Here is a 14673-nt window from a genome sequence, read left to right on the forward strand (position 1 = left end):
TACCTAGAATAAGACTGTCGCTATATTCTTGCATCCGACTTAGACCTCTTATTCCCATATAAGGGATTCTGCCTGTCAGACTGACTTTGAAGTCTTTTAAAGGCAAAAGTTGTCATTGATACCAGGAACCATCACTAACCATTCAACATTCTGATTTCTGTATGAAACCCAGTGCTACTCCTTTGCATTTTTGTAGTATTGGCAAGATTATTCCACAATATTTTTTACTCAGTTAAGGAATGCAGTTATGAATTTGTTTTCTTTTTATGCACGCTGTTGTCCAATTCTTTTATCTTAGCATGTGGTCTTTAAACTGTTTTATCTCAGCTGAGTTACTTTCACATTGTATTTCCTTAGTTCTACATCTGACTGTCACTCGTTCTACTAAGCAACCCCCTTTTTGTTTGCTCACATTCAGACTCTATCTGGATTTTCTAATTATTTCCACTCAGTTGAACTCCTGTAATGCTTCATTTCATCTTTGTCAAAGTTAGAATTTCATGACATATTGATTCCTGTCGGTCATATTCTGATGGAACATTGTCTTTCCTCCAATCAGCCTTGGGGATTACTTCCATGTTGTATTTGCCATGTTTTTTTGTTCATGCTTGTGGGCCGTTGATTTATTGCACATAATGTATCGTTACAGTCGGATCCCTTGGGGTTGAATGCTGCTCCAATGCCCACCGAGGGAGCTGTTGTTGAGAGTCCTGTGGACCTGAAACAACGGAAGAGAAAGCTGTCTGAGGAGCTCCCACCAAGTGGGAATAGTGTGAAGAAGATTAAGGTAAGTTTAGACTTGCTTGCTCCATACTAGAACTTCTTACATTGCCCATGCTTCCAATCCTTCCAAACTGCTGCCAGTCTTGGCATCCTCCCACCTACCAATTTAAGCAATTGATTCTTGAGGCTCACTTTTATCTATGCCTTCTTTTGAATAGCCTTCTATGTCTAGCTCCCCCTTCTAACACTTTAAGTTAAGACAAATTCCCTCCAGCTTGTACTAATCTTTTTATGTTCTGCACACTTCTATTCTTCTTCATGCCTGCTCTACTCTCTACTCACCACACCAAACTTTGCCTCTGTGGTGATCACTATTCTGTTTCTCATCAGGTTGATGTGACTCCAACAACGCCTACTGTCTCATCTCCGACTCCTACAACGCCAACATCTCAGACTGTTCCCAGCTCTCCAAGTGTCCCTGGGACTCCAGTCTTTAAGGTTTGGGGCGCATCCCAAGAAGATAAGCAACAAGCGGCCCTCTTGCGACCTTCAGAGTAAGTATTTGTACTCCTGCAGTGAAGCACCATGTTGTGAGGCCTATAAGCCTCTCACAAGAGGGGTCTGAGTTAACCTCTTCTTGGGTCTGCCTGTTAAGAAATGTTTCAATGTCTGTTAGAAAGGAAGGAGGTCTTGGGTAGCTCAGGTTACTGATTGTGCACCAGTTTTCGCCTAAGGTTCTTGATCACAGTGCTAATAACAATGCAGCTAGCGAGAGAGCGACTATGTTGCCTCTTTTAGTTGGTATTAAGATTTTTGCTCTGTGAGTCGTGAGGCAGTCAGTGATTATTACACTGAGGGAGTGTAGAATATGGCCTGCTATTTCTTCCTCCCTGACTATTGTGTCCCAAAAATCTAGTTATTGTTTCTGTCCCTAATGATGACTCCAGAAATAATCATACTTCTGCCACTAATACTTCTCATTTAAACCTTGTAAATCTGATTGTTTTCTGACACCTATATCACAAATCAGTTAACCACTCACCGTACAGTATTATCTGTATCCTGCACACTTGCAATTGAAGCACTTAAGGTATCTTTATTTTTATAGTAATTGCCTAATCTTTAGTGGCCTTTGCGCTTTGTTTGCAGGGAGTATGTTGTGTATTATAAACGTATTTAAACACTTGGCAGACAGTAGTAGAAACTAATGTTTGCTGGTATATATTTGTCAGTAGTTACTAGTGCTATAATATGTAGTACTTACTGGCTGGTATCTTAAATGAGTACTGTTGTTTACCATTTGATTTGTGAACTACTAATAATGTCTACTCCAACTGGATAACTAGTTAGCCCATTTTGGAACCAGACTCTACAGGAGTAACGACGTTGAGAACTTTTATTCTATGATGTGATCGGGGACAGAGACTCGGATACCACGTGATACAGGAAATAATACACACTAAACTGAAGTTCAGTTACTGCTGTAATATCTAACAAGCATTTACAATGCAACGGTCTCGCCTTCGGAAAAGTTAGAGCTATTGGCATGGTGAATGACAAACTTTTTATTTATGTGTTGGTTTTGAAAACAGATAAATAAATTGTATTGTCATTTACAATCCCAATAGCTTACACACAAACACACACACACACAGAGCCACACACACACACACAGAGCCACACACACAGAGACACACACACAGAGCCCCACACACACACACACACAAAGCCACAGAGACACACACACCCTCACCCCGGGGACTCTCCTTATTTACAAATGGGTCATTCAAGGCCCCCACCAACTCCCAGAGCTTACCCGTTGGTTACCTTAGTCCAGGTCAGCCGGTGCGCTGGCGTCCATGCCCTGGGCACCCACTGCCCCTCACCACACGCCCACCTCTGCCCAGTAACACCACGTTCGCCCCTTCACACTGGCCGTGCCCTCTTTTTGCCATCCGGTGTACACCTCGCCCCCGTGCACCCCTTGTTGAGCCTTCCTTCTTCACCCGTCATGCAGGCCCGGGGTGGCCAGGAGGGCAAACATGCACTGCCCGATGGGCGGGTCTGTGCGTGGACCGGTATTTGGGCTGTTTGAGGGACTGCTTTGTGGTCTGCTGTTTTTTACTGTTGATTTCCATAATATTGAAACAAACGTTGCTCGCTACAAGCTCAAACGTCTATACATTGTAGAATTCTTTTTCTGTGAATTTTAAAAGTTAACAACCGACCCAGTTTGCCAACATGTGCCACATTGTATCCATCTAATCCAATAATGGCAGTGACTTTTATTTTGTGGCACTGTTTTGTTTATGTCCCAGTCCAACGCTGCACAGGTGTATACTCGGCCCCTCCACCCCTTCTGTCACTTTCAATCTGTGCTCAGCCCTCCTCCTCAGAGTGTCCCCCCCCTTCCCCACATACAGACTTGTCCACATGGTCTTCCCAATTGAACCTGCTAAGGCCCAATTTAACATTTGAGCCAGTCTCATCCAATCGTCTATCTCCCACACTCATGCGCATCTTTAGCCTTCTCACTTTTTGAACATATTTCTTGAATCACTCCCAACAAGGCAGGGTTTGCAACCTAGATTCTCCACACACACATGTGGAAATATACTCACAAAGGCACACCACACGCATCATACAGAGGCACTCACGCTGATACAGACGTAAACACACCACACACATGAACATACAAAGAAACATCACCAGGCACATGAATACAACACACAGAGGCACCACAAATGTCACATACACGCACCTCCTCCCACGTAAGAGGGCACCGGCATACACATATGCATCACACACAGAGAAAAATAAACAGTCTTGCAAACCTCAAAAACCACACACACCGCATAACTATACCACACACACACACAATGCTGCCGGTCCACAATGAGTCACAGGTGCATACAGATATAAATAAACACAGAAGCAAGCAGACCCACACTGTACCTAGGCTCCAGGCGTTGCATAGCTGAAGATACTCACGGGGGGCGCAGGCGTGTCTGGCGTCCCTCCAGGGCACCACCCCGGGCCAGAAGATGGGCGTCCTTCCCGGCAGCTCAGGCAGGGGCTTGGGGTAGCGGGCCACCGCCCCTGGGACGCTCCAGTGTACGGCAAGGGCCAGAGCTCACAAAATGGCGGCCTAACGCTCGTACTGGAGCTGCTGCACAGAGTGTGAGGGTAAAGAGTGCCTGTTGCCGACGGCTGGAAGCGGGGGATCGCCCAGCTACCAGGTGCTCTCCTAGAGGCGTCGTCGACCGGTGAGAGTGGGGCAGGCGGGCAATCCCGGAGGGTGACACTGTATTGCCTGCGCAGTCGCTGCACCCCCGGTCTGGAGAGTCACTGTGAACGAGAACAGCTGGAGTGTGCGGGACCCTGCCCTGGGCACTGGAGTGAGGCACCGGTGCAAGGAGCAGGGGATGCAACCGGGGGAAGCCTTCTCTGTCTCGGAAGGGGGGAGGAGGAGCAGGCGGAAGGCGGGCATACACAGAGCCCAGCAGCAGCCAGGGAGCGCATCGACCGGGATGGGAGAGGAGAGGAGGAGAGAGGCGAGAAGAGGGGTGGGCGGAGAGGAGGCGACAAGGATTAGGAAGAGGCTAGAAATAGATAAACACAAAGGAACTAAGCCTCGTCCTTTTCAGACTGGGGCGTGTTTTTCTTTCTCCCCTCTTCTCCATTGGCTGGAGTGTAAACAACGGGCGTGTTTTTGACTAGTTGTTTACCATTCCAGTCAATGGAGAAGAGGGTAGAACAAACCGAAAAAACAGGCCCCCCCCCCCAATCCGAAAAAGACTGGGCTTAGAGCGAGACAATGACGTAACTGAGACCTCTTCTCCAATGGCTGGCCACTGTTTAGGAGGCCAGCCAATGGAGAAGAGGGGTGCGGTTTACCCTCGATACTCAGTCATTAAGTCTCGCTGGCGAGACTGCGCATGTGCGCAGCCTACGCCAGTCTTGACCTAAAAATGACCTTATTGATATATAATGAAATATGGCCAGTTAAAACGTACCTTAAAAACCAGATGATGTCAGCATCGTATAGGGTTGAGCTACAACAGCAAATGATTTACATGCCTGATACTAGAACATAAATTACGTTGGAGCCTTTGGCAACATTGGTCTGTTGGTGAACTCTTAAATTGTTGTATGGCTTGTTTTCAAGGCATTTTAGGTACCCTGCTTGTAAACCAATGTAAAGTGTCCAGCTCGTTATGAACGATCTTCCCTCTGATCAGGTGTATCTAGCTATGGATAGTAGATGAAATGTCTGGTAAAATAAAAAACAGTCCAAAAAGACCCTTTTCCTAAAATGCACTCCACTAAACAGGAATGCATGTCCCACCCAAGTTACGAAGATCTTAGACCAGTGTTCCAAGGCCTGTTCTCCAGATTTATGACCTTAATATGGCTTCATGAGGGGGGCAGTCAATGTTTCCAGCAGGGCTGAGCTAAGTGAACAACCAGCTAAGGTCCCATTTGGTATCTCAGTCTATTCTGAGCTTCGGTGGGAGACAAAAGGTGGAGCAGATTAACATCCAGGAATATGTCTGCCAGGTGTACCAAGTTTTAGGGGCCTTACTCTGACATGGGTACAGTCTGTGCCTTCCTTTTCTCTCTGCTCCCCACTTGATTTGATCTGTGGTCTTCCAGCGCTGCACTGACTACCTCAGTGATCACCCAGCAAAAGCAGCTTGGAATTCCTTTAAGACGTAGCAACGATGGGTTACAGCTTTTGTTAACCACTGTTGCTAAATCATAGCAATGAGTTGCCAGATTTGGAATCTGGCATTCACGCTAGTAGGGCTCGGTGAGAACTATGAGTAACAATTAAAATTATAGATGGGTAACAGTGAGTAGCAGGGTTGCTTTTTTAGTGAGGTGGTGCCAAGTGACATAAATAGACTAGGAGAGTGAAGCACAAGTTGTTTGTTATGTCACTCGGAACCATATGGTGAAAACCCTATTCAATTTTATCAATCTATAATTGTATGTGGCATACTGCCCCCTAAAATGATATCCTTCTGCTTTCAACTGCTAAGCTAACATGATCTTTCTTTCCTGTCCCAAATGTAAAAAATAAAAACCTTACCTCCTGCCACACACCTCCACCCCGCTTTGCGCCTTCCCTACTCTTCCTCATCAACGCTTTGCTCTGTTCTCCATCGGAGCAGAGAGCCAGCGCTGCACTAACACGCCCTCAGAGAGAATTCCTCTATGACATAAATCAGAAACCACTGTTGCTACGTTGAACAGTGAGTAATCAGATTTATAATTTGGTATTCATGATGGTGGCGGTTAGCGAGAGCCGTACATAACAAGATCTTTGATTCTAGTCAGGCTTGATCCTTCTCATATACGGAACACACCTGTGCCTGTGGCAGCATGAATTATCTGCGCATGGTGTTGGACGAGGGTGGCTTACCCCCTCCTAACATTCGTGGATTGTTACTACCTTTCTATAGCATCGCACCCCGCTCTTTTACATAGGCTCATTTGTATTTGCTTGAAAGGCAGTGCTCACGCTCTGTAAGAATCCTCACAAAACCTTACATTTTTTGTTATTCACATAATACCCTGATTCTCACTATTTTGAATGATGAAACACTTACTAGCCAGGGACATTTTATGAAACAAAATGCCTCTGAACTGACAGCAAGGGTTTAAATCACTGAAGCTTTACTGGCAACTACCTGAGATCTTGGCTATTGGTTGTTTAATTCTTATTGTTCATATAGTTGATAGCCATCAGAGATTGGGGGTGGGTGGTGCAATGCTCCTTGCTTTATTTCCAAAGTATAGATGACTAGTATTGTTTTCCAACACCGTGTCTCTTTAGGACCCTATATCACTAAAGCTAAAACTGTGACTTCATTTTGCTCACTCTGCTTGAGAGTCTACTAAAGATCCTTCCTGTATTCCCCGTGCTTTGTTGGAGAACAGTTGTCTAAGTAGATGTTGCATCCTCTCTGGATGACGCTATTTCCCTTTATCTTCGTTTCTCCATGTTGCTGATGGTGAAACTTAATTATTTAAAGCATGGGGGCCTACCTCATTTTGGGAATTCTGCCTTAGGGAAGTGTATCTTGAGGGCCTTCATTGGCATCCTTCACCAAAACATCTATTTTTAAGTGTCTTCGTGTTTGCCATGAGGCGATCGACAAGTCTGTACCTGTATTCTTGCAGGTCCACTTTCATTCGTATGAGCCACTCCAGGCTCTATGATCATATTCCCTGTTTCTGTTAATCACAGTTTGTATTTGCAAAGCTAAACGGAGAGGCAGGATTTTGTTCTTACCCGTTCCCCAAGGTTTGAAACAAGCTGCCTGTAGCTCTCATAGCCAACCTATTTTGCTACTGTTTCGCAAACGAATACTTACCTTTTTACATCTAATACTATTAACCAATTGAAGGTTTTCAGGTCTGTTAGGAAGCGTTTAAGTATCGCCAAACGCCATATAAATGTCATTACTACTCACTGATCATGAGATAGTTATTCCCAAAGTTAGGCACCAGCGCAGGAATGCCTGATGAACAGAAAGTGTTGCTGAAGTGGCTGGTTCATACGTGGATCCAATGCCATTGATGAGAGAGGTTTTGTGAGCAAAAGTGAGGGACTGGCTGTGCTAGATCTGCCACACACAGATTTCTCCCCAGGTAATAAAAGAAATTACTTGATTTTCTCATTTGCATCTAGTACATGGGTTCTACTGAGTGCACAGCTGTGCCAGAACATTTTGTGTTGTAGATTGGTTGTGGGCTCTTTTCCGTGGTACCAGAATTGTTCAGGTGAAAAATCCAGCTCATATATGATTTTGTGTTTGGTGTTGAGCATCCATGGCCCACCTCTTGAAGCATTTCCTTTGAAATGTAAATTAGCAATTAACGTTTTCTACAAAAACCTGTAGAAAATGATCCTGGTACAGATGTCTTTTACTTACCGTTTTCACCCAGTGCATGTGCTCGAAAACTGCTGTATAAGACAGTCTTTTTGTATAAAAAGCTCTTCGGTGGAGTAGGCACTCGGTCTTTGCTATTGAGGAGCTTGATATTAAAATCACAGATATAAACTTGTTCAGGATTCTGATCAAGAAGATAGAAAGCTGAAATTCAATGGACGGATCCCTGCTTCCTCATGGATACAATACCCTCCTGAACAGGCATCATCTAAGACTCCTTCGCTTCACACAAAAAGCTTTTGAGCCCCTCATTCAGAACCAGGCGACCGAGATCGGCGCAGACAATATGTTCTTTATTTACAGCATAAAGAAGGAATGGAGCAATAATATAATTTCTTCATAAGGCTTAATGGGACTGTTCTCTAGATAAAATTTGGAAACTGGTTTTCTGCGCGAGTTCGTCCACTGACTGACTGCAAACGTGTACTGTGTATTCTCAGCTCTACACAGAGGTTTCAGGTATGTGATCTATTACAGGTCCCTTTGGCAAACCACTCTATTTCATGGTAAGTCATTTCTTTTCCTGATCCCTATCTAGAAGAATATAAAACTGAGCAGAGCTTAGAGTAATCCCGATCCTCTCCAGAGCACTGAAAAGCTGTGCTATATTTAAAGAAATCTCAGGATGAAATGACATTATCCAATATCTTCACAATATAAAGGCAATATGAAGACCTGGTACCTTCTTGTTTTTGAGCTATTTCCGAGCTGCCTTCATCGCCACATAGGGTTTCCAAGATGCTTTTGTGTCTCTGTGTGAGCTCTGAGAGAGAATAACTACTGTAGAAAATTGTGTGAATTCCTCACTGGTTCAAATGCCAGAAGGAGTGATTCTGCCTTTCATTCTTCTGAGGTTAATTGAATTAAAGCCATCGAGTTTGGTAATAATAATTGAATTTTAAGCACCAAGTGACAATCCAGTTTATAACATGGGTTATTCTGTGTTTACATATAACATTTACTCGGTGGCATACCTGTATTGCTTCAATGATCCAACAGTCTGAAGTTCCCATGTGCCTCCATTTGGGAGTTTATTTCAAATGTAAAAACAAAAGTGTTTAGGTAGCACTTAAACTGATGTATAACTGTTTTCCAAGAGCACACATTTGTACAGATCTGGTATCTGAATCGCAGCGACATCAAGAGATATAATAAGAACACACAATGTAGTCACGTGACAGCCTGAAGTAAAGTGCAGTCAGCCTCCAGATCACACCTTTGTGTGTTGAGAATAATAGTTGGTGAGCTTTACTATCTCTGTTATGAGAAAATTCAAAGCCACCTCAGTGCTATTGGATTATAAGCCGAAACTACCTCAGCGTCTCAATCCCAAGATATTTCAAAAGCAGCCACAGTGCTTTAGTGCTGAGATTCAAAAGTTGCCTCATTACATCAGTGTGAATATGTGACCATAGCTTGAGGGGGCAATACTCTGCAGCTGAGTCAGCTTCTGAACATTAAGACATCTGTGCTGGCTCAGCAGTGAGAGATTTCCCTGTGGCCCAGTGCTTGTCTTCGGATATTCTAAAAGTGAGCAGGTCCTCCGTTTCAGGAACTTCTATAGGTTGTCATGTGCTTTGAATACAGGAAAATTTCAACCCCGACTCTGTGGTGTTAAAGGGATTGCTCATAATCGTATATGCTGTGTACTTTGAATGTATTAACCTTGTATATATTGTCCTTGTCATGTGATCACTACTCACTGTTTTCACTGTCTTTGCACTGTATTGTAGATAGTGACAGTCACTTTTATTGAAACGATTTTTTTTGCAAAAGTGCGACTTATATAAATATATAAAGAGAATATTTAGTCACTCACAGGTTTTCTTGTCATTGATTGTAAGAAGCTATCTTGGGTGTTTTCCTTTTCAGAGGGGGTCTGAATTGTATCTTTTGGTTTGTAAACCATATAAGAAGAAAAATGTTTGGATAAATAATTGTTGTTCGCACCCGACAGAACCAACTTATTTTGAACTTTTGAATGCTGAATAGGCAGCATTTTCTCATATTCCTGGAGTACGATATACAGCATATTAGAGTTGTACATGTTGCCTCATCTTATGTATGTGTCCTGGATGCTTTTCCTGCAGAGTGTACTGGGACCTGGATATTCAGACAAACGCAGTTATAAAACAAAAGGGACCATCTGAAGTACTGACTCCACACCCAGAAGTAGAGCTTCTCCGATCCCAGCTCATCCTGAAACTGAGGCAGCATTACCGGGAGCTGTGCCAGCAGAGAGAGGGTGAGCCAAGCCCTACACTGTCCTCCTCACTTTCTTGCCTCCTGTAGATGGCTCCCCATTTATCTATTTTTCCCACCCTCTTTTTTTCCCTTCTTATTCCATTTGTCTCTGCAATGCCTTTCTCTTGACTCTCTCCATTCTCCCATCATTTTCTACTTCTCTTCCTTCACCGCTCTTCTCACCTAGCTGAAACAACTTCCTTTACATGTCACTCTTCACTCTCTAACCATTGGGGCAGAGTTCTTCTAAAAAGGCTATTCAAATTTGTTTTAAATGGTGCAATCTCTCCCTTCTGCTAATAATAGGCTTTCCTATAGCGATTCATTTTTAATCCTATGTTTTTCCACCGCTCCCCACTTACTGGGCAGAAAAATTAGCAAACTCTTGCGTCTCAATTCTTGCCCTATGGTGAAGTGTTCCTGTATGTTTGGAGGGCTCTCCTGTCCTATCACAAGATGATGAATATTGTGAATGGTTTCTCACTTCTGTATTTGGATTTCTCCTTTCCTCTCTCTCATCTCTATGGATAGCTCATTGAAAACCTTTCTGTTCTGCATTTCATCTATTTTAATATCCTTTCATTTTGTTTGTTTCTCTAGGAATTGAGCCACCGCGGGAATCTTTTAACCGTTGGTTATTGGAACGTAAAGTGGAGGATAAAGGCCCAGACCCTCTTCTACCTAGTGAATGCGACCCTGTAGTTTCTCCATCTATGTTCCGTGAGATCATGAATGACATTCCAATAAGGTACTGATGACATAGTTGTGGGTATTGGGCCTTTACTATCTCCCCTGTAGGGTATCACGGCCAAAGATCCTTCAAAGGCAATGCGTTTCATTACCATAATTATATGCAGGTGTTTTTGATGCTTAAGCTGGCACTGAGGCTGTGCTCAAGAACTAAATATGCACAAGTCTGTCCCTTAAATATGTAGGCTGTATCTCCAACTTAACATCGCCAGACTTTACAGCGCTCATAAATGCATGATCACTGTGCACAAGGTGCTCTAGTAAGTGATTTCAAGAGGGGCTTCTATTGATCCCTCTTCGAATGTGGGTGTTAATATCTTAAGGAAAACTTGTGTTCATGCTTGTTTGGCTTTGTGACTCTGCTTCTCCCCTTTTTTGTCACTTTACTCTTCTCTCTTCCTATTCCTTCCCATATGCCCAGGTTTGTCACCTGGTCTTTTAAGCATAGGGATAACGTACAATTTACATTTCTCTTTGCAGAGTCTAACTGTTAACATCTCTTGTAGGTTGTCTCGTATTAAATACAGGGAGGAGGCGAAGCGACTACTTTTCAAGTACGCAGAAGCTGCAAAAAGGCTGATTGAATCCAGGTAGGAACTAGTTCTTTTTTCAGTTGTAATGTGTATCAATATTTAAATCAGAAAAGTCAAGTTGCTTGATATCTGTAGGAAGCTTTCTTTCTTTATGGTGTATCAAAAAGGAGTTACACTGTGCAGAGAGTCCAGGTAACCCCTCCTGGTTTACAGGTGTTAAAATATTAATCCCAATTGCTCTCTTTTGTGGTAGTGTGGGCGAGCAGTTGAGACTTATCAGAGAGTGTGTTAAGCAGTTATTGCACACACAGTCAGTCAGTAAGCAAGACACATGCTCAAGTAAGAAATCCGACACACAATTTATAAAGCTAACACAGATTTTTACATGAATTTAGACACCAAGATCATCGTAATCGGGTAAGTACTTTTCAAGATAGTGATGCATTATATTTGTATCTTTAAAGCGGTAATGTTGTCCCATGGAGAAAAACATATACTGCATACGATCACTTGTCAACAACTTACAGGACTATTCTTCTGAACTTAAGGTAAGAATGAAGCAATGTCCAAGGCACCACCAACAGGCCATCTCGATCGGCTCTAGGGCATCCGGGTGCAGAGTTGCTTTTCTGTGTTGTGTGCCTGGTTTAAGTCAATGTGTAACTGTACCTGTCAAAAGAGGCTGCAAGCGTGGATTGGGTGGCCAGTCCAGCAGAACCCACAAGGGGATCTCTGGGGTCCTCAGCACACAGGGACGCTTTCGGTCCACTCAGGCTGGGGGGCTTGTGTGCAGTGGTGTTTCATCCGGCGGGATCACGCTGCTGAAGACTCACGGTTCTCGTTTCCTGCAGAAAGAGACTGCAGGCGGCAACTGGGTTACAAGTTTGGCCAAACCCAGGGGTGGGCTCAGCTCCTGAGGGTCTCAGGACTATGTAGGCACCGTTGCCTCACTCGGACTTGGGCTGTGGAGCATGGGTGCAGGGGTGCTTTGAGGCGTCGGGTAGTGGTCAGTCAAAGGCTCACTCTATGTCTTGGTCACCTGGTGAGGAGGAAAAACGGGCAGCAGGGCCAATGACAGTGCTGGTGGATCCTGACGCCCCTCAACAGTAGATCTTGCTTTGTACTGTTGGAGTTCGGACTTGACCACCAACAAGCCATATGCGCTGCAACTGTTCTAGCACCCAGGGTATTGGTGCTGGGTGGCTCCTGGAGCCTCCAAACTTGTCAATGATACAGAGCTGATCTCCTGGAGCTCGAAGATCTTTATCCTGTTGCGGTGCTCCTTCGGTGAGTCCGATGGATAGCAACACAGTGTACCCCCAGATGCTTTGTGATGCCTGCAGATGCAGGGGAGCATCACCTCTACTCCAAGTAAGATCATTCCCATTTGTTGAGGTGCAGGGCAGTCCTCCAAGGGTTTTGAGGAGGATGTCAAGTTCTTGGCGAACTTGGCCACAGAGATCGTCTTAAGTGCAGGCAGCGGGCAGGGTTTTACGTTAGTCTTTGGTGTAGGTCATCAGGTGTCGCTCTCTTCGGTCCTTCTTCCTCTTTTGCAAGTAGTTGAATCTAAGTTCCTGGTGTCAGGGGCCACCTAAATACTAAAGGTGCGTGAGGGGTAGTAGCCTATGAGCTACTGACCCCTGGGGTCACTGCACCCCTTAAATGACCACTTCCTGTTGGGAGTGGGTATCGCCCTGTCCCAGAGTTCCTAAATCCACCACACACAAAATGGGGAAATCCTGTTTTTCATGTTCATGTCAGACTGTCTACCCTAGAAGTGTGTTCAGCCTGTCATTGTAACATGTCTTTTATCTAATTTCCCACTTGTCTTGGTGCCAAATGGGCCTCAGCGCAGGGGGTGGCACCGTCTAGGCAGCGCTGAATTTGAGCCAGTGGTATATGGTGCCAGCACTTAATAGTCAACACTCGCACTTATAAAGGTCTGCTACATGGTAGCGCTGTTTGCCTAATTTAAAGATTAGCACAACAACAGTAGTCTATGAATTCAATATATATTAAAAACGACTACTACCTGGCACTCCAGCTATTTTTATAGCCTTAGAGGGCCTGGAATAGTCTAAAATGTCACCATTGTAGGTGTATGATGATTTGTATTTGTGTTGGTATTGAAACTGGCTGCGCTGGTAGGGGCAGTGGGTGGTGCAAGCTGCAGTGGTCTCCTGATGAGGGCTCTGGCACTTATTTATTTACAAACTAAGCACTGCTTTCAGGTCAGGGGGAAGCCAGGCTCGCATATCAAAGGGGTTTGCTCTTTGAAGCTCCCTGCCTTGACATGCTAATTTACTGGCAATATTGTTCCAAGGGGGTGTAGACCCCTCCTGCCAGAGCCGGCATTGTTTCTGACCTCTGAGAGTGGGTCTGTCACCTCCTAGGGGGTCAGAAACTCGTCTTTGGGACCTGGCTGGACAGGACCAGTCAGCCAGCACACTAGAGGACTAGTAGGTTTCAGGGGGTACCTCTAGGGTACCATCGGGATGCAGGTATTAATAGATCCAACACTTGAATCAGTGTGAGTTTATTAATAGGGGGTATTTGATACCAAACACCATATGTTTCAGTGTAGCCATTTTGTAGCTGGGTAACACGTTTTGACCAGTGCATACCATAATGTGGCTTCCCTGTTCACTTACAATGTCTAGTAATAGAACTAGACATCAGTGGGGTATATCTGCTTATGCAGATATGTCCTCACAGCTTCAAAGAGCCCACCGCCTTTGATATGCAGCCTGGCATCCCGCAGACCTGGAGGACGTCACAACCCGCCCTGTGGCCCATTTGCCACCAGGACATGCAGGAAATTAGCTATGCAAGGAGGCATGTTGTACCTCCAGACTGGTCACACCCTAGTAGGGTTACCTGAAGTGAACACGAAATTTAGAATTTCCCCATCTTGGTTGTGGTGAAATTAGGATCTCTGGGACAGGGTGATACCCACTCTCGATAGGCAGTGTTCATCTAGGGGGTGTAGTGACTCATGGGTTAAGTAGCCCATTGACTACTACCCTACACTCCCCCTTAACACCCCTAAATTGAGTATTTAGGTGATCCCATGACACTAGGAATTCAGATTTGTCTGCCTGGAGAACAAGGAAGGACAAAGAAGAACCCACGGCTGGAGAACCAAGGAGCAGCAACTGACTTGGCACTGCCTGCTGTCCCCGTCAATTGCACGAACCTGGCTCTGCAGAGAGCTGTGCCACCTCTAAAATCTGTGAAAGATTGACCCACAACTTCAACTTGCCAGTAACATCTCCCTTTGAGCAGAGGAGCTGCTTTCCTGCATGTTTGAATGCACCCAAAGGACTGAAACGAAAGCCTCTGCCAGCACGACCCCGCTGGACAAAGCTTAACTGCACATGAGCCCCCAAGCCAGAGTTGCTGTGAACCGGCGGTGCCCTTGAGGCACAGATAGCCCCAAATATAGAGACCCCCATTGAGCT

At 44.8% G+C, this 14673-nt stretch overlaps 1 protein-coding gene across 2 annotated transcripts in view; it reads left to right on the plus strand.

Moving 5' to 3' along the window:
• The window catches only part of PCIF1 (phosphorylated CTD interacting factor 1), a 140616-nt gene that overhangs the window by 34221 nt on the left and 91722 nt on the right, over positions 1-14673 (plus strand). For both annotated transcript variants that reach the window (XM_086932538.1, XM_086932539.1), the window contains exons 4-8: positions 650-787; positions 1114-1277; positions 9776-9930; positions 10530-10677; positions 11186-11269. In XM_086932538.1, coding sequence (XP_086788664.1) covers positions 650-787; positions 1114-1277; positions 9776-9930; positions 10530-10677; positions 11186-11269 — 689 coding nt within the window. The remainder of the gene's footprint in view (positions 1-649; positions 788-1113; positions 1278-9775; positions 9931-10529; positions 10678-11185; positions 11270-14673) is intronic.

The sequence above is a fragment of the Lissotriton vulgaris genome, chromosome 7 (assembly GCF_964263255.1).
Source record: "Lissotriton vulgaris chromosome 7, aLisVul1.2, whole genome shotgun sequence".
NCBI classification, from domain to species: domain Eukaryota; kingdom Metazoa; phylum Chordata; class Amphibia; order Caudata; family Salamandridae; genus Lissotriton; species Lissotriton vulgaris.